This window comes from Canis lupus, chromosome X, assembly GCF_048164855.1.
Source record: "Canis lupus baileyi chromosome X, mCanLup2.hap1, whole genome shotgun sequence".
Taxonomy (NCBI): domain Eukaryota; kingdom Metazoa; phylum Chordata; class Mammalia; order Carnivora; family Canidae; genus Canis; species Canis lupus.
In genome coordinates, this window is record NC_132876.1 from 16,752,306 (window position 1) to 16,775,275 (window position 22,970).

General features: G+C 41.2%; 1 protein-coding gene across 3 annotated transcripts; it reads right to left on the reverse strand.

The window, feature by feature from the left end:
* Positions 1-1,111: 1,111 nt before the first annotated feature.
* Positions 1,112-19,082, reverse strand: HTATSF1 (HIV-1 Tat specific factor 1). Of its 3 annotated transcripts, XM_072817287.1 has the most exons (10): positions 18,942-19,082; positions 18,501-18,748; positions 16,612-16,792; positions 15,711-15,758; positions 15,026-15,180; positions 11,873-12,036; positions 10,678-10,777; positions 5,035-5,124; positions 3,871-4,008; positions 1,112-3,376 (listed from the first exon to the last, which is right to left on the reverse strand). In XM_072817287.1, exons 2-10 carry the CDS (start codon positions 18,684-18,686, stop codon positions 2,132-2,134), a joined length of 2,307 nt encoding a protein of 768 aa, XP_072673388.1. In that variant the 5' UTR covers positions 18,687-18,748; positions 18,942-19,082; the 3' UTR covers positions 1,112-2,131. The 3 variants fall into 3 exon arrangements, with proteins under 3 accessions (XP_072673388.1, XP_072673389.1, XP_072673390.1); XM_072817288.1 differs by lacking the exons at positions 5,035-5,124; positions 18,942-19,082 and having other exon boundaries at positions 18,501-18,827; XM_072817289.1 differs by lacking the exons at positions 10,678-10,777; positions 11,873-12,036; positions 18,942-19,082 and having other exon boundaries at positions 18,501-18,827.
* Between the last annotated feature and the right edge of the window lie 3,888 nt (positions 19,083-22,970).

Below are 22,970 nucleotides of genomic sequence, written 5' to 3' on the forward strand. Positions count from 1 at the left end.
GCCTCCTACCTTTTCTCCAAGCCTCAGAATACACAAACAACTTATACCAGAACGGATTCCATTCTTAAAAGGAAGAGGCAGCGGCTTTCAAATGGACCAGATATGGTCACTTTGGGCTTCAGAAAGAGCCTAGAGTTACCACAAATGGAGAAGGAAAACAGACTTTTGAACCAAATTGCCCCAATTTTACTCTGTCAGGTTACTTTTGTAGAAAGCAGTAGTAACTTCAAATGTCTCGTGAATATTGCAAGGCCAGTAACATCTTTCTTTTGTAACATGGAGTTTCAAGTTTACTCCTCCAGGGCACCTGTAGACTCAAGAGAGCTGGCACTCATACCATTTGAAGGCATCTTTGAAGCCACTTCTGGTTCAGGCATTCAGGGTGGGATGTGTTAAGTAAGCAACATAGCCTTAAGGAACATTAAACTTAGACTTTGTCAGGTAGTTAAGCATTGCTGTGCTTAAAACCCATCCCTGTATTGTTCTTCTTTTGCTACCAGGACATATTGTTGCCTTGCAATAAACTCTGCCAGGACCAATAAAACCCGACTTAGTAAACAGGTGACTGTGTATGTGCGTGTGTGTGTGTGTGTGTGTGTGTGTGCGTGCGCGCGCTTCATGAGCCTTAATGTCTTGTCAAAATCACCTCACAAATGATTTACCATTTTTACAGCTATTTGTGACCTTTGCTTCCAGGGTGTTTATATAAAAAGAGTGTGTTTGATATCAGCCAAATTAATGAGCAGGGGAGAAAAGAAGTCAGAAAGAAAACAGCCCCCTTCTAACGGTCTTGGAGCTTGTCTGTGTTCTAGTTATGTGTTCCAGCCATTGTATATGAAGAGAAGCAGCAGCCTGCCGCTCAGGAAATCAATCCTCCAATAAATGGGACGTTTAAATGCTTCTGGCTTACCTTTAAAGGAGCACTAGTTTGGTCTGCAACTTTTCTATATTTTAGTTTCTTTAGCTCTTTTATGGACTTACCCCTGGTGAAAATCCTGAGATTTTAAGAAATCCCAGCGACTACAAAATTCTCAGCTTTGGCGTGAAATATAAGAACACTTTTTTTTTTTTTTTGTCTGAAGAGGGTTAATGATTACACTTACAGACAGTATAATGAAAAAGCACCAATGCAGTTTATTTTAATGCTTCTAATTCACGAGAGTTACTTCTTAATTCTACATCAGAAGTCATTTCACCAATACTCAATTTGGAAAGCACAATCAAGAAAGACTCCAATTTTTATTCGGACTACACAACTCAGCACAGTACTAGGCATCATGAATCTAGAACAAAAAATCGAAATATGCAGGACACAATAGATCTTAAACTCTAGGGATCCATGAACCTCTGGGAAGTGTATACAAAAAAGCTGTGTAGTGTGTGCTTACATCTTTCTGGGGAAAGCTCCAATGATTTCAATCAGCTTCTAAAAAGGTACCCAAGCAGTACACAAGAGAATTCTCATCTCCTCCATATTTCCAAAAACGAAAGCCGCGACTTCAGGAAGTTCACTTTCGCACATTTCAGAGTCAGTTTCCACAGGGACAGAGGGTGGAAAAGAAAACAAATGAAAGTAACTTGCAAGGACTAGGCAGGGAAAAACTCCAGAGTGTTATTTACTTTATAAGTTTAGTAACATGTTCTGGGTTAGGGAGGGGAAATGGGGATGTTAAGTGCTAAGGGCAGTGGGGAGCAAGAAGACTCCTAAAAGGCTTTTTCAAGTCCTCACAAACACCACACTTGAGTATGAATGAAGCAACAGCAAGAATTTCAAATGCAATGTAACGCCAAGTCCAATTCTTCAGTTTCAGCATATTAACAACTTATTTTTATTTTTGAATATCACAAACTTCAATCAGAATACTTTAAAAAATATTATTCTGCATGCACTTAACAAATTGGACAAAGGACAAGTATCCAGCTGACTTGCATTATACTATGAAGTTTTACCTGAACAGCCAATTAACACAGATTTAAAATCATTAAGTACAGGTGACAGTGAAAACTTCAATGCATTACTCTGCTGGCATCCTACCACTAGGCACACGTTCATGTAACACTACTAGCAATTACCCTGGAGCACGGGCAGAATGCAGATGGAGGAAGCTCCCTACAAAGCAAGTTTAAGGGATTAAATGTCATCATCGACATCGTCGTCGCTACTGAGGACAAAGCTACTGCCTGTGGACAGGGGCCCTTCCTCCTTCACGTTGCCCACACCCCTCACTGTCCCTCTCTCATCAGAGTCGTCAAACAGCTTCTCACTGGAATCCTCATCGTCATCATCAAACAGCTTCCCGTTGGAATCATCCTCTTCAAACATCTTATCATCCACGTCCTCACCTTCCTTTATCTCTACTCCTTCCTCATCTTCTTTGTCATCCGAGTCTTCGAACATCTTCTCATCAACGTCTTCAAGCCCCTTTTCATCTGCATAGTCTTCATCCTCTCTTTCGTCTGACTCATCATCAAATACCTTTTCGTAGGTGTCCTCCCCTTCTTCCTTGTCATCAGACTCTTCGTCAAACTCCCTCTCTGAGACTTCCTCCTCAAACACTCTCTCAGAGCTGCTATCTCCAAATTCTGATTTGTCAGAGTCATTGTCTTCAAACTCCCTGTCGAGAATGTTCTCGCCGAACTCCTTGTCGGAGGCATCCTCATCAAAATCCTTCTCAAGGCCATTTTCTTCAAATTCTTTCTCAGAGCCGTCTTCAAACTGCTTTTCAGAGAAGTCTTCTTCGGATTCCCTTTCCGAGTCATCCTCTTCAGACTCCTTTTGAGGGCTCTCCTCTTCACACTCCTTGCTGGGGCCATCTTGGTCAGAATCCTTTTCAAGACCGTTCTCTTCATAATCATTTTTGAGCCTCTTCTTTTTGGATTCTTGTTCAGGGCCATTCTCTTTAGACTCTGCTTTAGGACCGCCCTCTTCAAACTCTTTTTCAGGGCTGCCTTCTCCAGACTCTCTCTCTGGGTAGTCTTCCTCACGCTCCCTCTTGGGGCAGCCTTCCTCAGACTCTGTTTTGAGGGAGCCTTCTTCAGATTCTTTCTGGGCGCAGCCTTCCTCAGCCTCTTTCTCGGGACCACTTTCTTTGGCATCTTTTTCCGAAGCATCTCCTTCAAATTCTCCCCCATCTTCGGTTTTTTCAAACTTCTTTTCATCGATGGGTTCTTCAAATGCCATTTCCCTTGTGGCCTCTTGTGCATTCATTTTCGATGTGCTAGGGCGCTCTGAAAAATGCCTTACCCTAGAAGGCCCCGCCCTTTCCGAAGCACAGATGGAATTTGAACGCCGAAGGCTTCTGTTAGCCTCGGGAGCATTAAGGAAAGCCTCCCATCCTCTCAGCCTTTCCTCCCTTTCTCTTGTGGTCTCTTCCACCTGTGGAGAAAGGGGAATTGCTATTAAAATGAGTTTTAGGCAAAAATAAATAACTTCTCTGCACACTTCTGATACTGACACAAATACCCTGATTTCATACAGCATCTCTTCTTAGGAAATCAGAGCATTTCCCTATATTCAGTTTTCAAAATTTTACATCTTGATTAATGGGAGTTGAGCTTAAGATCATTTAAACAAAAGCCCAACACCACAGTCCTGCAGAATTGTTAAATAAAGAAATCAAAGAAAAAGTTAATACTTGAATGCTCTCCATCCTTTACTTACCACTATTCTGAGCACACCTCAAAATTTCAGGCTTATAAACTGAAAAACTAAAACATTTTTCTTTCTATGCTCTGGATGCAAAGTATTATTTAGAAGAACTGTTACATTAAACAGATTAAACTGAGCCCAAAACTCATCTGAAGAACCACTAGATCAGCATTTGTTGGTAATGTTACAATTTATGTGCCCTTGATAGTTGCAGAATTTACCTGATAATCTGTAGTCCCATCCCACGCCTGGGCAGTGATTTGACGGCCACCAAACCACCTTCCATCAAGAGTTTGTATACAATAGTCAGCTTCCTCCGGATCCCTGAAGGACACAGAGGCCACACCATCGGGGTGTCTCTAGAAAGGGAAGAAAAGGCAGCAATGAATGATAAAACTAAAAATAAAACATACACATTTGACAAAATAAGTATGTAGTGGAGTTCTTTGATAACTTAAGCTTCAAGATTTTATGTATGAAGCCATTCTTCCTTTTTACTCCAGCCAGTGACTTGAAGCTAGCTGCTTCTTTAAAAAAAAAAAATATTTTATTTATTTGAGAGAGAGAGAGAGAGAGAGAGAGAGATAGTGAGAGAAAGCACGAGCTGGGGAAGGGGCAGAGGGAAAAGCAGACTTCCCACTGAGAGGGGAGCCCGATGCAGGGCTCGATCCCAGGACCCTGGAATCATGACCCAAGCGAAGGCAGTCACTTAACCAAATGAGCCACCTAGGCACCCCAAAGCTAGCTGCTTCTTTAGCTTAATCTTGTATATCAAGAACCAAGCATGATGTTCTTGGAAATGCTTCTACCACTTAGCAGCTAAATGACCTTGAGCAAGGTGCTCACTCAATCTCTAAACTCCGAGCTTCCTCATCTGTAAAATGGGTAGAATAGTACCCACCTACCTCAAAAGATCATGAGAACTAAATGAGGTAACATGTAAAGTAGCCCGTATGCAATCAATAAATGGTGAATCTTTTAGTATGTGTCAATCTAGGAAGTAACAGAGTAAGAAGGGGAACATAGAGAAGAATATTTTGCTTGATTTTTCTTCAAATATGGAGGAGGAGAGTAATTCACCAAGAGGGGTAAATGGGGGCAAATAGGGAACCACAAGATCTCACACGTCTTTCTTGTACTCCTTTCATCTGATCACACACTCTAGGGCAATAAAGGGAAATCACCAAGGCATACCAAGTCTAGCAAGCCCTGACTTACAATCCATGTTCATCTAACTACTGCTGACAGATGACTACTACTAGATAGCAGCCCTACTATAGAAAAACATTAATCCAAAATTTGTGGCATACTGACCTCTGGGAATAACTTCTCAAAGGGAAAGAATGCTTGGCTTTAGGAATCATTTGTCTAAGCCACGAACTTACATCAAAGAGAAGAAGCTTCCTAATTTGTCCAAACTTTGAACACTCTACTCGAAGGTCTTCTCTGATTTCATTCAGCACCAATGGATCATCCTGCAAACATACACATGATTAAAACAGGTTTGCCCCCTTTAAATACAAACCCTGAGAAATCACATTTCTTGCTTTGACAAGCCAACATACCGAAAAAAGTTTTACTTAAAAAAAAGTAGTCTTGTCTGAGGCCTACAAAATCTTAAAAAGTCAAAACGGATTAAAGTTAGATCACCAAGACTGCAGCCACTGCTACAGGGCGGCCCTGCTTTCAGCTTGAGGAAAGGGCTGAGAATGGCGGGCAGCAGTAGGACTGTGCTGGAGCAGAGGGGAGGGGAAGCAGGGAAGGAGGACCGGGAATCCCCAATAACAGCAGCTGTACGGGCAGGAAAAGTCCTCTGACATATATGCAATCAGACACTGCTCATTCCTCTGTCCTGCACGGGCATCATGAGTGTACTGACCAGAGCCTTCTGCTTTGGGTTTTGCATAGATGCCTATTTACAGAAATGCTGTCATGGAGAGAGAGATAGCCCTTTCATTGACTAAGTGTTCTAAGATAGTTCTTTGTGCTTCCAAGATTCTATTTTAACTTACAGGGTAAACCTCCCTTATAAGGGTGCCTGTTCATCTTGTCTCCTACCACATCGCACCAGAACCACACAAATAAAGCACTGTTAATAAGCACACGAGAAAATATATTCTTAGGGTGTCTGGGGAGCTCAGTAGGTTAAGCGTCCACCTTCAGCTCAGGTCATGATCCTGGAGTCCTGGGATGAAACCCCACATAGGGCTCCCTGCTCAGCAGGGAGTCAGTCTGCTTCTCCCTCTTCCTCTGCCACTCCCCCTCCCCCTCCCTCCCCCCACCACTCTGCCCTGGCTCGTGTGTGTGCACGCACGCACACGTGCTCTCTCTCTCAAATAAAATCTTTTAAAAAATAGATTCTTAGCTGCTGCTTTCTTGCAACTATAAGTCTATTAAGAGCATTCAAGAGCTGCTGCTTCTGGTGGTCTTGAGTTCAAGTGGACCATCTACCCCACAACAAAAGCATTTAAGATTACCAGTAGGAATTAACAAACCTTTCCTCAAGTCCCAGTGCATGGAAAGGGCTCATAAAATGTTACATTATCCACTTGAATTTTAACTACATAAACATATAAATGAAACATCCTATATATGAACTTCTACTGAAGTAGACTTATGCTTTTTAAGAAACACTTAACTTCATCTTGCTCACGGGTTTTTATTTTCCTCACCAACTAAAGAACTGCAAAGAACAAAAAAAAAGTGCCTTTTCCCTCCTGAAGTTCTCTCAGAAAGCAAAAATAAAGAACTGATAGGTAGTTACTGATATCAACTTTAAAATAAAAGAATACCCTACAAATGAGCCTTCTAAAGGCACAGCTGGCAGCACTCTGTACAAAATCTCATTTTAGAGAAGATGCTGTTTGTTTTAGATAGATTTGTCAGCCCTATGAGGAATGGGAACCAGAGCATGAAAGTCATATGGTAGCCTATAGGAATGTGTGCGTGGTTGGCTCCTACTGGACTACATGCTTTCTAAAGGCGGGAATCTTGTTTGAATGAGTTTCATATGCCTCACAGAACCCAGCACCGGTGTTTCCACATGGTGAGCAGTCAATAAAAAGCTTCTTCAAGATAAACAATTGCCAATACCTCAAAACTTTATTCACCAAGGGAAATCAGGATTATAGTAAAACCACAGAAAACTGTTACAAAATATTCAACAAATTTAAGTGTGATTCCATTGTAGGGGGGGGGAGGAACCACTCTATTTCTGTACCAAAGTCTCAGTGCTTTTCCTACAAGGATGTCAGATTTTAGCCAAAATCTTTGTACATTTCTGTTTTCATTTATACCAGCTTGAAAAACGAATCTAGCCTCACTGCTGTATAGTAGCCTGAAGCATAAGTATAACAGTCCTCTCCTCTGGAAAATTCTTTAACATAATTAAGAATGGAAAGTTTCTAAACACAACACTTTGCAAGCAACAGACTTGAGACAAAAATCAGACAGAGGAGTTGAAACCTCCTGTTCAACACTCTTAGTTTTTTTTTTTTTTTTTTTTTTTTGCCAGGGTGGTGTTTTGTTTTCCCAGGAAGAAATAAATCATGTTTCTCATTCCTTTCCAATCTAAACTTACACTGGCCATGACGGTGGCCACTAACCACATGTGGCTACAGAGCACTTAAAATGTGGCTAGTCCCAATTGAGGTGTGTTCCAAGTATGGCATGAACACCAGATTTTGAAGATTTAGTACCAATGGGGAAGAAACAACAATGTAACTCATGAATATTTTTATATCACATGTTGAAATTAAGAATATTTTAGATATACTGGGTTAAATAAAGTTCATTATTAAAATTAATTTTCCCCATTTCATGTTATAGTTTAACCATAGCTCCTGGAAAAATTGTGGCTCACATTCAGTTGCTTTGCTGTTGGCCAGTTCTGTGTACGCAATGAGAAACCTAGAGAAACCTAACACACTGGCATCACAGTTTTGGTTCTTCATCTCCTAGGATGCAAATTTGCCAGGCATGCCGTTTATTTTTTAAAGTTCAATGATTGATTTTTTTCGTAATCTCTATACCCCACGTGGGGCTTGAGCCCACAAGCCCGAGATCAAGAGTCACATACTCTTCTGACTGAGCCAGCGAGGCATCCCCAAGCATGCATTTTTAAGTAAGGTGTTGAATTAAATACTGAAAACCCTCTGAAGTTACATGAAAAATATTAGCCTTCACATCGTTCACCCTGATACCAAATAGTATTTTTAGGTATTTTGCTTCTCACACTGGTCAATTATTTAGAATAAAAATATATTCCACTCCCCACCCCGAATCTGATTTCATTCTGACACCCCAGGGAACCTGACCATCAGTTTTTGTTTCCCACAACAAAGCTCAGTGCTGATGACTATTCTTTAGATTCACATGGAATCTTTAGTCAAATCAAATACTCTCTCCAAAATGCCCAATAGCATGTTCTCCGGCTGCACACCTCTATGACAAGCCATACAGTGTCTACACCAGCGTGTCCAACAGGACTTCCTGTGGTGACAAATGAGTATCTGCATTATCCAAAATGGAGGCTGCTAGCCACATGTGGCTGGTCCGACTAAAGAATTCCATTTCTAGTTTTCTTCTATTTCAGTTAAATTTAAATAAGCACATGTGGCTAGAGTAGACCCTATTGGACAGTCTACTATGTTGGACAGATTTATACTGATACACTTTGAAGTTCAAGCCCACAGAGACCCAGAACAAAAGACAAGATCCCTCTATTCTTTCTCTCCCTCTCCCTCTGCCCTCCCCCTGCTTGCGTGTTCTCTCTGATCTAAAATAAATAAATCAAAAAATAAAATAAAATAAAATAAATAAATAAATCTTAAAAACAAAACAAAACACCAAAGAACAAGATCCTCTGACAGGCTCTTATCAAGCTGGCAGGCCACACAAGAGCAGGCAGGTAGGCGAACAAGGATAGCACCCAAGAGTTTTTCCATCTGTGAGCACTGAAGCCTGTCCCTGCTCTCTCAGCTTCTGTGGCACAGTGTCTGAAAAGAACACTTTCCTTCATTTGCAAAGATGCTCAAAAGAAAACGTTTTATCCATGGAGTGAAGCAAAAGACTCTGCCTTCTGAGTAACAGGGCTCTCATTCAATCATTCTTTTACTTTTTTTTCATATAAATATTGAGGGTCTGTAAAATAAATACATATTGAGGGTCTACTGGATGCCAGGCAGAATTCTAACCACTGGAAATATTATAGCACACAAGGGAGGCAGAGCCCTGACTCTCATGGAGCTCACATTCTTGTAGAGGACATCCAATTATTTCAGATAATAATAAATGTTATGAATAGTTTTTCAAACCAGCATAAATGAAAATGAAAGTCTAAGATGACTTTGGCTCTAAACAGGGTAATTTAAAGACTTACTATAACTCAAAGTAAGGTTTACACTAAACCAGTGGGAGTGTTTGAAAAAAAGAACAAAGATTTTACAAGCATGTAACATCTATCTTTAAAACTATCCACTGGAGGGAATTTGTAGGGGTCAAAGTAAATTAGATGTGGCTTTCTGGAGGAAAGAATACTCATTAAGCTAGGAGAAACTAAGTCTGCACAATGTGATGGCCAGATTCAAATTAGGTGGCTCAATGAGCAAGGCAAGAAGCAAAACACAAAAACAGATGTAATTACACAACAGACTTCTACTCACAGAGGTTCCAGACAATTTGAATTAAGTTTGCATTAATATTCACATTCAAGTGTTAAGAATATGGAATGCATGCATCAAACCAAGGACATGAAGTCATAGACATTAATAGGTCATGTAATTTTAAAAAGCCATTTAATATTTAAATGAGATGAACTCTAAGAAATTGGGAGCCATACCTAATAGATAGGGATACCCTGGGGTCCATCTAAATTCCTTTCAAATCTCTATTTGGCAGGGGAACGGTTTCAAAAAGTGTTTCAAGATGAGTCAGGATTCTACTCAGTAGAAACATCAAATGTTACAAATTGACCACATGTATCTCCCCAGTGATCTCAAAAGATGCACAGACCATATGGGTGCACAGCAAACTCTACCACATGACTCTGGGCTGGGATGGAGCTCAACAGACCATAGGGGGTTCTCTCCAAGGGGGCTACAGTGAAACTGCCATGCTCACTGTTTCAATGCACAGGAGTGAGAAAGGTCTTTGGTTGCACCTAGATCATTTGTAAATCTGGAGTTTCACAGTATGAACCTTCTTTGTTGTTGTGTGACTTGTTATTTTTATGTTTACTTATGTTGACTTGTGGTCTTTATCTATCTTGTGTGTAACTGGTTGTCATTAATTTCAGATTCCAGGGAGAGGAGAAAGACCTGATGCCACACAAGTGCCGTCTGTGGTTTGGATAAAAGACTAGCCCCAAGGACAAGAGGCAGACCAGCGCAAGGTGCCCCGGCGGCATGCTATACCTTGCACACCTCTTGCACCTGTCCAGCTCTTCTTCACTCTGTTCACTTTTGTTCGCTGTTCTTAGAATTTTACCTGGACACTAAGTATTTATAAAGTCCCCCTAATAGCCACAAAAGCATTGTATGAACGTCAGGTCTCGAAAAACCACCTTTAGTATTTAAACACCAGGAGCTGTCTTTCATTAACCTGAGGGTTTTTTTGTTTTGTTTTAAGGATCAAATTTGTGGTACCAAAGTGAAGTTCTCATTTGCCAAGTATAAAATGACTCCCCGCCCAAACCGGCCTGTGCTTGTTGAAATGCACTCAAAATCCATAAGCAGCGCCCAGAAATCTTTCAGTGATTATATTTTTAATGATTTCCCAGAGTAAGTAGCTGCTGTTTACAGCTGCAGTGTGGGTGTTAAGCAGTGTTCCCTGGGGGACAACTAAAAGAACCCTAGGCTGAATGTGGGAAAATTTAAACATTTTGATACACTCTTAGCTCTATTTTCCTACCTTGACAACTACATGGAGGGGTGGTATGTGACATGTGAAAACATGGGGTGAAGCAAGCTTGGGACTCCCTTGAAAGAAAACACATCAGTGTTTCCATCAGTGGGAATATCACCTCCTACCTCAAAATCCATCGGATGAAACATATTTTTGATGATGACAACTCGCTCATGGCGCATTCGAGATGGGCCAGCTCTTCTCTCAGGTCTCCAGTCCAACTGCCTAATGCAATAGAGCAGGAACAAGATACTGAATTTTGTTTCATACTTGCAGGACAGAAAAAAAGGAGTTGTTACAATCAACCTTTATTTGAGTATATAGTGATGCTAATTATTCGATTCTAAAATAACAATATGTATTTCTGGAGAACTTTCGGAAGTAAAACTAATGGGCAGGTGAAAGATGGACCCAGTGTCTGAAATTCCCAGAATGTATCTTTTTTCAGGGCTGCTGTCTGGTTACAAATGTTCCAGTAAGATTCCTGTAAAGAGCCAATTATTTAATATTTATGACTATCTGGTATCTACGCCTACACTTTGAGGGCAAAAAATACATTCTACTTGTATTGGTTTTGAGGCATTTTATGATTATAAGGACCAAACTACATTGAAATATGTAAAACTACTGTTACATAACCAAAAATTTTATTGCTAGGTGTTTATAAAATTGGTAGGTATCTAGCCTATTCCTGTAAAAACTATAGGATATCACAACTCAACTCCTTTATCAGCACTGTTATCATTAAGTTGAGTGCAGTGTTAGAAGTGTTATTAGAACTCACTGTGATAGAAGAAAATACTTATCATTTCAGCCAACTTCTTAAAACCAGCATACTTCAAAAAACCCATTGACATGAATGGATTAGTAGACATTTGATGATGTTTACTGTACACACCGTGTACAACCCTATCAAATACAGTCATAAAAGCTGCTGTTTCTAACTCCTACTGATGAGCCTACACAGACGCCTTAGCTCCTGGCGTAGCTGATGTCAATTCACATTAGAAATGAACTAATGGCTCTGGTAAACAAGCTTCAACTATTTTATTTAACTTCATGTTCAACTTCTTCCAGAGATGGCCCTCTCATCTCATTGAAGCCCGGTTTATATTACAAATTAACACTCCAGGAAATAGACATGCTGCCACTGCCAGATCATCCTGCAGTAGAGATGACTGAAGGTTTCTGATGATCTAATGAAATTCTTTGAAAATAACTTCTGCATACATTTGATGGAACACAACTAAGGAGCTACACCCAAAACATAGTCTAGGATATGTAAATGAAATCATTCAAAAAGCGAAAATCAACACAAACTTCTGTTGCAGAGACAGCTTTTTCTTGTAGTCTTTGCACTTCTTCTTCTTCTTTGAGGCATCATACTCTCCCTTCAGTTGAAACTTGGCCACTTCGACATGCAATTTGTAGCCTCTAATTTCATCTTCGTCCAGAAGCTTTAACGCGAGATCCACAGATTCCCTCTTTATAAAAAGGTAAAATGAGATAGAATTTCCATGCTGAAATGAAACTTGGGGAGGTTTTTTAGGCAAACGATGACTATATGGACAATAAAGATTTCATCACAACTACCTCCTTTGAGATAAAGAACTCTAGGCTGCCTTATCAGGAAACCTGCACTCTAGAAACAGCTGTCCTCAACCAGTTTTGTGAACTTGGGCAAGTTATTCAATTTCTTCATCTGTAAAATGGGAAGAAAAATGCCTTCTTTGCAGGGTTCTTGACAAAATCAAATGAAAGAACGCACATAAAGGATAGGGACTGGCATATAGAAGGTACTTAAACTGCATTATTATTGGAATAAGAGTATTACCTCTTGGGAGTCTCAATTTCTCAATGAGGCAAATGGACTTGTGTGACTTTTAAGGTACAGTTTTATTTATTTATTTATTTTTAAAAATGTATTTATTTATTCATGAGAGACACACACAGAGGCAGAGACATAGGCAGAGGGAGAAGCAGGCTTCATGTAGGGAGCCCAATGCGGGACTTGATCCTGGGACTCTGGGACCCCGCCCTGAGCTGAAGGCAGACACTCAACTACTGAGCCACCCAGGCATCCCTACGGTACAGTTTTAAAATTCTCAAGTACTACTACTTAAAAGACTACATGACTCAAGGAACTGGGAATAACATAGCCAGCCTTTAATTTTTTTGTTCACCAATTAAAATGTAGGTCTGTGATATTAAACAAAGATGATTATATGATGGCTAGTAAATTAAGTACATTTGTGGATTCTGGGTTCTACACAAAGGGGGCAGTTGTCAGACCTATGCAGACCTGAGGAAAACACAAAAAAATACCTGAATTCAGCTGCATAATCAAATATGGATCTTAGAACAATTACATATTTTTAAAAGATTTATTTATTTTAAAGGGAGAGAGAAAGAGCACTCAGGAGTGTGTGTTGGGGGAAGTGGCAGAGGAAGAGGGAGAGGGAGGACTCCATACTGAGTGCAGTGCCCGATGAGGGGCTTGATCCCAGGACCCTGAGATCATGACCTGAGCCAAAACCAAGGGTCACATGCCAACTGACTGAGCCACCCAGGTGCCCCTTAATTATATTTTTTTGGAACTTAATTTACTGGCTGGCCAATCTTGTTCTTTTTATAAAGTTACTCAGAACTCCATTTTTCTTTTGGAAAAAATAGAAAATCGAATCAAACTCCCTAAGAATCTGTTCACAGATTAATAACCCTTTAATAACTAGTAAAACTCTCAAAATCTCCTTGTATTTGAAAATTAATAACTACCTATAATGACCATACCCACATGTAACTCCATTATGTTCAAGAACCAGATTCAAAACGTGTCTTCCCAAGAGCTGTCGGCTTAACCCTACCCCTTCCTGATTTCAATGAAATGCTGTACACTCACAACACACCTGTGGTATTAATACTGTTGTTTAATCATTTTGATATTGTTTTTTAAAAGGATTTATTCATTTGAGAGAGCACACGCGAGAGAGAGAGAGAGAGAGAGAGAGAGAGAGAGAAAGAAAGAGAGAGAGAACAGATGGGGAGGAGGGACAGAGGGAGAGGGAGAAGCAGACTCCCCACTGAGCAGGGAGCCTGACGTGGGGCTCAATCCCAGGAGATTGTGACCCAAACCGACAGCAGATGCTTAACCGACTGAGCCACCCATGTGCCCCTGATTTTACTTTGTAATTATTTTCACCTTCCATGACATAGGTACATGTCATTGTTGTGCATATTTCTTCTGTATTCTGCAGTAATGCATAAAACATGCTTCTAAGGTGAGAGACGTTCTAGAAATGATGACTGCCTTTGACACTGAGCTTTCCCTGTGCAATTTATGGTACCATGAATACGTAAAGTTTTGCAAATTTCTATTAATACCACTCTCTCTTCTCTTGCATTCAAAATACATTTCAAAGCAGTAAGCATAGCTATCATTACATTTATGGTCTAACTCAGCACTCAGAAAACTTTTGTAAATGGACAGTTAAAAAAAAAAGTAAAGGGACAGTTAGTAAATATTTTAGGCTTTAAAAAAATATATTTGGGGGATCCCTGGGTGGCGCAGCGGTTTGGCGCCTGCCTTTGGCCCAGGGCGCGATCCTGGAGACCCGGGATCGAATCCCACATCAGGCTCCCGGTGCATGGAGCCTGCTTCTCCCTCTGCCTGTGTCTCTGCCTCTCTCTCTCTCTCTCTGTGACTATCATAAATAAATAAAAATTAAAAAAAAAAATATTTGGGATCCCTGGGTGGCTCAGCAGTTTAGCGCCTGCCTTTGGCCCAGGGCGCAATCCTGGAGTCCCAGGATCGAGTCCCACGTCAGGCTCCTGGCATGGAGCCTGCTTCTCCCTCCTCCTGTGTCTCTGCCTCTTTCTCTCTCTCTGTCTATCATAAATAAATAAATAAATCTTTAAAAAATGAAATAAAATAAATATTTTAGGCTTTGTGGGACACGTGGTGTGTGCTGCAGCCACTCAACTCCACTGCTGAAACACAAAAGCAGCCATAAACAAATGAGTAAATGAATGAATGAATGTGGCCACGTTCAGTAAAAGTTTACTTACAAAAATAGGCAGTGGGCTGGAGTTTGCCAAACCCTGGTCTAATTCATTCCAGTGGGCAAATAAAATGTTACTGGCTTTCTTTTCTTTGTGGATTTTTAAAATGTGTTCTGAGTTGATACATGCATATAGTCCTAAAGTATATATTCTTTGCAGTGAGAATTCTTTTAAGACAAAAGCAGCACTTCAGTCACATAACTTACATAATACCTTGACCTGATAACATATTTTCCTAGAACAAGTAAATAACCTCATCAATGCGATACACACAGGCACAATCTGAAATTTCAGTTTTCTTCACATCCTGTTTTGAATAGTTCTCAGTCTTAGTTATCATCTATACAAAATTATAGCCCTGGTTCCTGAGTTAAAAATGGAAATACAAGAAACTTATTTGACCACATAACTAACCTTCAAATAACAGCAAAGACCATCTCCTTTAAGATTTCCTTGATTATCTTTGTAAAGTTTGACCTTAAATTCTTCTGTTTGAGGATCTCTCATAATGATGCCAAACTTGGACATGAGCTGTATAAATTCATCCACTGTAATGTCTGGAGGCAAACCTGGAACATTAGGGAAAAAAACTATAAAGGCACATACAGTAACAGTGAGGGTTACTTAAACATTCTACCAATTAGAAATCTGCAACTCAGATTAACATAATTTTGATTTTCTAAATGTATGTAAAAAATCTCACATCTATAGAACTGAGGAAATTTCACATTTTAATGTATTCAAATATACATTAAAATCATATTTGCTTAAGTCTTGTATCACTGTAGGGGCAAGCTGCCATAAGTTACCTAAAGCAGACAAAAAGGATATTATACAAAGTTACACACTCTTAATTTTTCTTAGTTTTTTTTTAATAAACAAAAAACATTTTCCTTACAAATGTAAATAGACTCCAAAGAAGCTGAAAAGTAAAAATCATATGTTCTCTACTCTAAACTTGTTTAAAAGAGGAAGGAGGGGATGGTTCCTGGATGGCTCAGTTGGTAGAACATGTACTCTTGAGTTCAGGGTCATGAGTTCAATCCCTACGCTGGATATAGAACCTACTTAAAACAAACAAACATAAGAGTATACATACCAGACACATATACATTTGTATTTCTGTCTTCTTCAACATGAAACCATCCTAAAAATCAAAATGAAAAAAAAAAAACACATACGAGGAGAGTTAAGAGTCATATTATGAAATCTTGACAATGTAGCAGTTTCTTGAAACTTCCAGGACTTTTTTTTTTACCCTTAGAACAAGAGAAACTAACCCAAGTCACTGTCTAGATTTCAAAGTACTTGAATCTTTTGACACATAATTAGTTTCAGAGACTCGTCTGAAAAAGGATGACTAGTGGGACACCTGGGTGGCTCAGCAGTTGAGCACCTGCCTTTGGCTCAGGATGTAATCCTGGGGTCCCAGGATCGAGTCCCACACTGGGCTCCCTACATGGAGCGTGCTTCTCCCTCTGCCTATGTCTCTGAACTCCTCTCTCTGTCTCTCATGAATAAATAAATAAAATCTTTAAAAAAATGAAAAAGGATGGCTAGTTATGTTAGATATTTATGATTCTGATACTACCTTAAAAAAACTCATCCTTGCACTGACTTTGGGCCTGCATGCATAAATTGCTTCTGACTTCAATCTACTGTGTTGGATATGGCCAAGCTGAGGCAATACTGCCTTGAGTTCAATTTAATTAAACTCAAAAAATATCAGAAAATTACCTTAAAAAACAGAATTTCTGATGATCCCCTAATAACAGCTCTATTTTACAAAGGAAGAAACTGAGGTACAGAATTGAAATAGCCTCCCCAATGCCCACAAGTCAGTGTGCAAGCCAATGGATAAATCTAAATAATAATAATAAAAAAACCCTTCATCTTATGATTCCTTCAAGACTATTATAATTCTTCAAATAGTAATCATATATACACATGCTAACATTTAACATTTTTATGTTCATATTTTGCAAGCTAAATCCACTTGCCTGGTTCAGCCTTTCTCTTTTCTCCCCTCTTTTTGGGATCATTGGGTTCAGGGGTTTTTCTTTGTGGCGGTTCTTCTGCAGTCCTAGCACTGACTTCTTGCACATTTGCAGTAGAGCTAGATGCCCCCTCATTAGAAAAGCCATAATTGGCCTGATATGTAGCAATGAAATCTTCAGTGATCTAAACAAAAAATTCAGCACACACACATATAGAAATTTGAAAATGACTTCTTCCCATAAAAAGTGTACATTGTGATAAATTTCTGCATATTTGGTTATACAACTGAACACAGAAATGTTTCTACAGATAATGGCTGTAGTAAATAAAGTGTAAATGCAAGAATAGTCATGTTATACAGAAAATGTGCATAAAATGACAAAAAAAAATAAGATGGGTATTTGGATTATCAACACAAAACTCTTAAGGAAATTATTGGCACTGTAAGTGGTGTTGGCGCATTTTCTAGTTGATTCATTTATAAATCACTACCTCTCTACAGTCTACTTGAGTAAGGCTACAAGTACATACAATAAAGGAAGTACCAGATAACAATATAACAAAAACCAACAGTCAATAACCTAACAACAGAATCAATTTTTCTTTTGCTACAGAGATACACAAAAGTATACACGCATTAAATATTTGAGTGTCTGTATGTAGAGAACACACAAGATAAAACTGATTTAGTATATAGAGAATAGAACTAACGATTGTAAAACTAAATGCTTATTTTCACTCTCTCACTAATTAAATGACACAATCTTTTAGTGTCAGAACAAACTAAGAACAAATTCAACTCACATCCATCTATCCTCCTGGCTTTTAGGGGAAAAAAAGCCCAGTTGCACAATGAAAGAAATAGGAGTCTGCCTTCATTCTGGTCAATGTTACGCACATACAGGAGTGGGGAATTTTTAAAACTCAAAGTTTCAAGAGGTATGGGTTTCAATAACATAAAAAGATAAGAGTCACAAATGAATCCATTATCAGACTATTGTTAAAAGTCCTCAGGAAACCAAATCTGCTCTGGAGCTGGGATGACCAGAACCAGCAAAATAATAAATGTAACAATGTAAAGGGAATGAAGTATACAAAAACAAAAAGGAAAATAAAAAAATTGAAACAAATAATTTTAAGAATAACAGTCAAACTACACAATGGAGACATGGCTTATATTACCAGCTTGCAAGTTGATTGCTACTGGTATATTTTCCCACCCACATGAGACTTTGATTAACAGGGTACTTTTGCTGAAAAGTTTGCAGAACCAAGTTAACACCGGTTACATTACTTACAACCTGGAATAAAATACTTAACAATTTCCAAGCACTCTACACAAATATACACAGATATCTTCTATCCATATTCCGTGCCTGTGGTTGTATGGTTCGAACACACATGCCTAGGGACAAAATCTGATAGGAAAGAGAGGTGCAGATCAAGTTCAATCTATAAAGGGATATAAATGGCTATTTTTTTTTCAAAACCAAGAAGCTGCATTTTGCACAAAGTACACAAGCTAAGCAAACATCAGAATTCCTAGGGTATATGAGGTTGGCTATCCAAGAGACCCACAGCTACTAAATTTGCTCTCGGTGTTTTTCCTCTTTGCAATAAAAAGCAGTAACCAATGCAATAACCAACCATGACCTTCACAGACAAAATTAATAAGGCATAGAAGAGATTTAAGAATTAAATTACATTCGAGACATCTCGGTAAAGATCTACGTTTCTCTAACATCGGTTCGGCAACAGAAACAACAAAAAGAAACGTCACTATCCATGGGGCCCTAACTCAAGACCTCAGCAAAGAAAAACGGAAAAGGGGCGCCCCGCGAGGCTGGCCAGGCGGGCCCGCTCTGCAGTGCCGCCCGTGCCACCGTCGTACCTTGGGGAACCAAGCCTTCTTGTCCAGGTCCCACTCGTACGGGGTGTCAGCCGGCTGCTGCCCGAAAGAATCGGGTTCTCCACTGGGATCTTTCTGGGTGTCGCCGTCCTTGGCGTCGCCGTACAATTCTTGCATTCGCAACTGCTCATCAAACTCGTCGTTCCCATCCAAGTTGTTGCCGCTCATGTTGCCGACTTAGGCAAGGGACAGGGTCCGCGCGAGCAAAGAGGCCGAGATGCAGCCGGAGGCTATAGAGAAAGGGAGGTCAGTCGCACTGGGCCCGCGTCCCGCCGCCCCCCGGCACGCCTCCCCGCGGCGCCCCAGCAGCCCCCGGGAGGTCGGGGCCGACCGGCGCCCGCGCCGCCCCCTGCTCCGCCCGCTCTCCCACCGCGCGCGCGCGCGCGCGCCGCAGGCTGCAGCCCCTGCCGCGCCGCCGCCCACCTGGCTCGCTCCACCGGGCCTCGGCGCCGCGGCTCGACCCAGGGCGTGGCGGGAGCGCGCACGCGCGCCGCCGCCGCCCCCGCCGCCGACCGGGTCGGAGTCGCCTGCAGCCTCTGCAACCCCCGCGGCTCCCGCGGCTCCCGCGGCCCCCGTGGCCCTCGCGGCAACGTCAAGAGGTTGCCGGAAAACTGAGGCCCGCTCAGGCTGACGCAGTCGCCATTGTTGGCACGTCGAGACGTCGCGGGTCGCGCCGACACGCCTCCAGTGGCGTCAATAAGCGCCGACGCGGGCGGGCAGTGCTGGACCCTAGGGGCGGGGCGTCTTGCGGGGAGCGCTGCTAATCGCCCGCCGCTGCCCACCCGGGCCTCCTGGGCGGGGCGGGGCGGGGCGGGGTGGGGGCGCGGGGGCCGCTGCGCTTAGGGACCTCGGGCTCGGTGGAGGCCGCGGTGGGCGGCAGCCGGAGGCGTGGGAATGTTCCCACTCGGCGCGCGCCATCTTGGGGGAGTGGATGGGGCGGGCGGGACGGATTTGTGTTCCTGAGAAAAAGACAGGCCTCCTTCCCCCGTTCCGCTTGGGAAACGCGACTTTGGCTTATTTCTTTATGATTTCCCTAGGATGGGCGCCGGCTCTTGTTCAGCTTCTTGGCCTAAGCTCCCAGCCCAGGGTGTGGTGTCTAGTGCGTATTGAATGAGCGAGTGAGCAAATGAATGAATGAATGAATGAACGAACGAACGGGGTGGGGACCAACCTTCTTTTCCCAGCCTGAGGCCCCTCCTTTATCTCTGGTACTTTCTCAGGCTGAAGATCGACTCTGGAAAGGCGGAGGGGGACAGGGGGGAGCAGTAGTTTTCTGCCTCTTGTACGCCACGATTCAGAGGTGCTCAAGCTCCAAACCTGAAACTTAAAACATCCAAGTATAAGCACCAGCTTTACTGGCCCAGCAACTTCGGGTTTTTTGTCTTTCTTTTAGAAAAGTACAGAATATTTTCCCTCTACACAGCTTTTTATCAAATTACATATTTATCGTAGAAAATAAAAAGGTCTGTATTTTTTTTTAATCGGGCAGATATTTATTGAGCAACCAAATGCCAGGGACTGTGCTAGGCTCTGGCGAGCCAGCAGCCAACAACACAGGCACAGCTCAAGGGAGACGTACTTGTTTATGTAGATGATTCTATCAACATTTGTTGTAGTAAAAACAACAGTTTAAAAGGGTTTTTAAAAATCCCTTTAAAAATAACAATGATAAACTTCTTATGTACAAACGTAAAATTTTATAAACCAGACGTGAGGGTAAAAAGCTTACCAGAAGAAATTAGTTCTGCTATCCCAGTGATCTTTTACTTCTAAATATAGCAGTTGCGTATGGGCTCTAGAAAATCTTAACTCCCCAAATACCGACTGTGAGAATATGGTTTCAACCCTTAAAGCGATTTTTAAATAGTAGCTTGGGTTTGAGTTGGTTTTTTTTTTTTTTAAGTACATTTCTTTTTCATGAAGTTCTTGTTCTGTTCCAGACTACAGGAGAACTGAACTTGCATGCTTTTTTATATATATAATATAGATAACATGAGTTTTATTAGGCTCACTTATTTAAGCATTGCTAAGTATTTCTTCCTGGATCCCAAAATAGTGTACAGCTGTTTTCAGCAATGTGTTATTGGGCTCCCATTTCATTCCTGAGTGAGTTCACAGCATAGGTGATAATATGTTACACAGCCCTACTACTGCTCGTGATCCTCTGAATGCCTGCTGTATCCACAGGCCCCTCTGAACAGGTGGCCAAAAAAATTCCTTATGCGTAGGTCCCATGTGACCCAGCCACTGTGGCCCACAGGCTGCCCAGAGGCCTGTGAGGTGACCTGATAGGGTAGCCCTGCATCCTAGACTGAATTTGGCTATATGAGCCAATAAACTGCCTTGTCTAGAGACTGGAATGAGTATGGAATGGGCAGGGACATGGTCAGAGTAGCACAGAGGCAGGGAGGCCCACATAGGCAACCTAATAAGCAGAACAGAGGCCTGCTGTGAAGAAGTTCCCCAGAGGTGAGAAGAGAAGCTGAGGAAGGGACAGAGGGTCACTGAGTCACCATAATAATGGAGCAGTGGAGTTGGGAGCTAAGCACATTTGTGCCTACAGTGGCATTCTGTTTGGCCATGAGACCTGACTATTGTTTTTGCTTTAACAATGCTATTGTCTCTATGAGGCCTGGTTCCTGTGTGTTATCTCCCTGTGTACTCCCTGGTAACTGAGGTAGTCTGTAAGCCTCTCTGTAATCTTTTTCAAGATTTTTTGCAAGTTACAGAAACACTCAAGGTAACAAGCAAAACAAAACAACCTATATATTTCTTACAATGATGAAGATAGCACCTGAAATTCCAGGATTGAAATGTAGATGGGTCTCATGAGGGGCTACTGGACCCAGGAAGCCAAACCAGTTCTCAGGACCTGGAAAGCCAGCTTCTCTGAATATCTTCATCTTTCTGTCTTTGACCTGTGTTAGGGCACTGTGTTATGGCCCTAATAGGCCATGGCCTTCTTGGTGGATAAAAAAAATACATTCGCTTGTAAAAGCAGAGACTCCTTGGCCAAAGAAGTCTCCTGCCTGGGTTAGGAACACTGGAGAATTACTGAACTATACCAACTAGATTTTTTTAAAGGGCCTATTCAAGTTCATTCTGTTGCCACTTCCTGTAATCTCAAGGTTTAGTGGAAACAAAAGTAACTCCTTTTACAAAGTTACAAAAGAGTGATGGATCCCTGACCTCAGAGGTTTGAAACTACAGAAAGTCTTTAACCTCAAACTTGCTACTTTCAGTGGATATGCCAGTGTTAAATGTTTGCCAGCACTTTCAGCTTCAATGACAAAGACTCACCCATTGCACATTTTGGGAATACCTGAGTTTGTGACTTTGTTTTCCTGTTTTGTTACATAGTATTATGGTCCCGTATCCTAAGATGGGTTGGGGCAGACCCTGAGCAAAATTGGGACATATACAGAATTTGTTTTCCATGTACCAACCTTTTGCCCATTTAGGACCCTCTGCAAAGAAACAAAATCTAGCATAATAACATTTCTGGCACCACAGTAGGCAGTGTGAAAGCAATTGTGGACATTGGGGTCTACTTAGGTAGGTTAGGACCATTTGTTAAAAAAAAAAAAAAAGAGACCACCCCCTCTAAAAACAAAATAAAAACAAAGCCATAGATTTTAATCCCAATTCCCCAACTCTGGATGGGGGGGCTGATGCCCTATAAAACCATTTAGGGAATTATTTTATATCAGAACCCCAAGTCGCCTACAGATTGCTAAGAGGGAAGAAAATGAAAGTTCTTTGAGTTCTAGTTTTATCAACTGCTAAACAGCTTTCTTGGCTTTTGTTATCTGGTACTTTTATCTATTTCTAAAATGCTATGTTTAGGAAAGTAAAGATGTAGTTTTTACTTAGAGTGAGGAAACAGTAAAATATCCGGGAGATTTATGACTTGAAAATAACTTAGGGGCGCCTAGGTGGCTGGCTCTTGAGTTTGGCTCAAGTCATGATCACTGGATCCTGGAATGGAGCCCTGCATCAGGCTCCAAGTTCAGTGGGCCATCTGCTTGACATTCTCTCTCCCTCTGGCCCTCCCTACCCACCCCCCACCCGCTAGCATGTGTGTGCGTGCTCTCTCCCTCTCTCTTTCTCAAATAAATAAATCTTGGGTTTTTTTTTTAAAAGGACTTAAATGTTATTAAAATGGGTTCTCAGTTATATTCTGTTATAACTATTGTTTCTAGAATATAAAGTTACACAAAGTCATTTAAAGTTTTATTTCATGTTTGTTTCCCACCACTTATTACAATGTCCAACCTAATACTAATACAGTATTGGCACCCCCACTTTCAGTAAAACAATTTTACAGAAATGTAAAGTTCAGTGTTAATATATATCCCCTTTTTGAGCCACATCATTAGCGAAAATTCACAACTACACAAGCCATTTAAGGAAAGCTCAAAATTGCCAAAGCATACTCCAAAATCGAGTTTT

Coding starts and splice junctions, on each gene's coding strand:
- HTATSF1 (XM_072817287.1), bottom strand. CDS start 18,686: ATGAGCGGCAACAACTTGGATGGGAACGACGAGTTTGATGAGCAGTTG. Junction 16,793..18,500: donor AGAAGGCTTGGTTCCCCAAG/GTACGACGGTGG, acceptor TTTTTTGTTTAG/ATCACTGAAGATTTCATTGC. Junction 15,181..15,710: donor TACAAATGTATATGTGTCTG/GTATGTATACTC, acceptor CTAATGTTCCAG/GTTTGCCTCCAGACATTACA.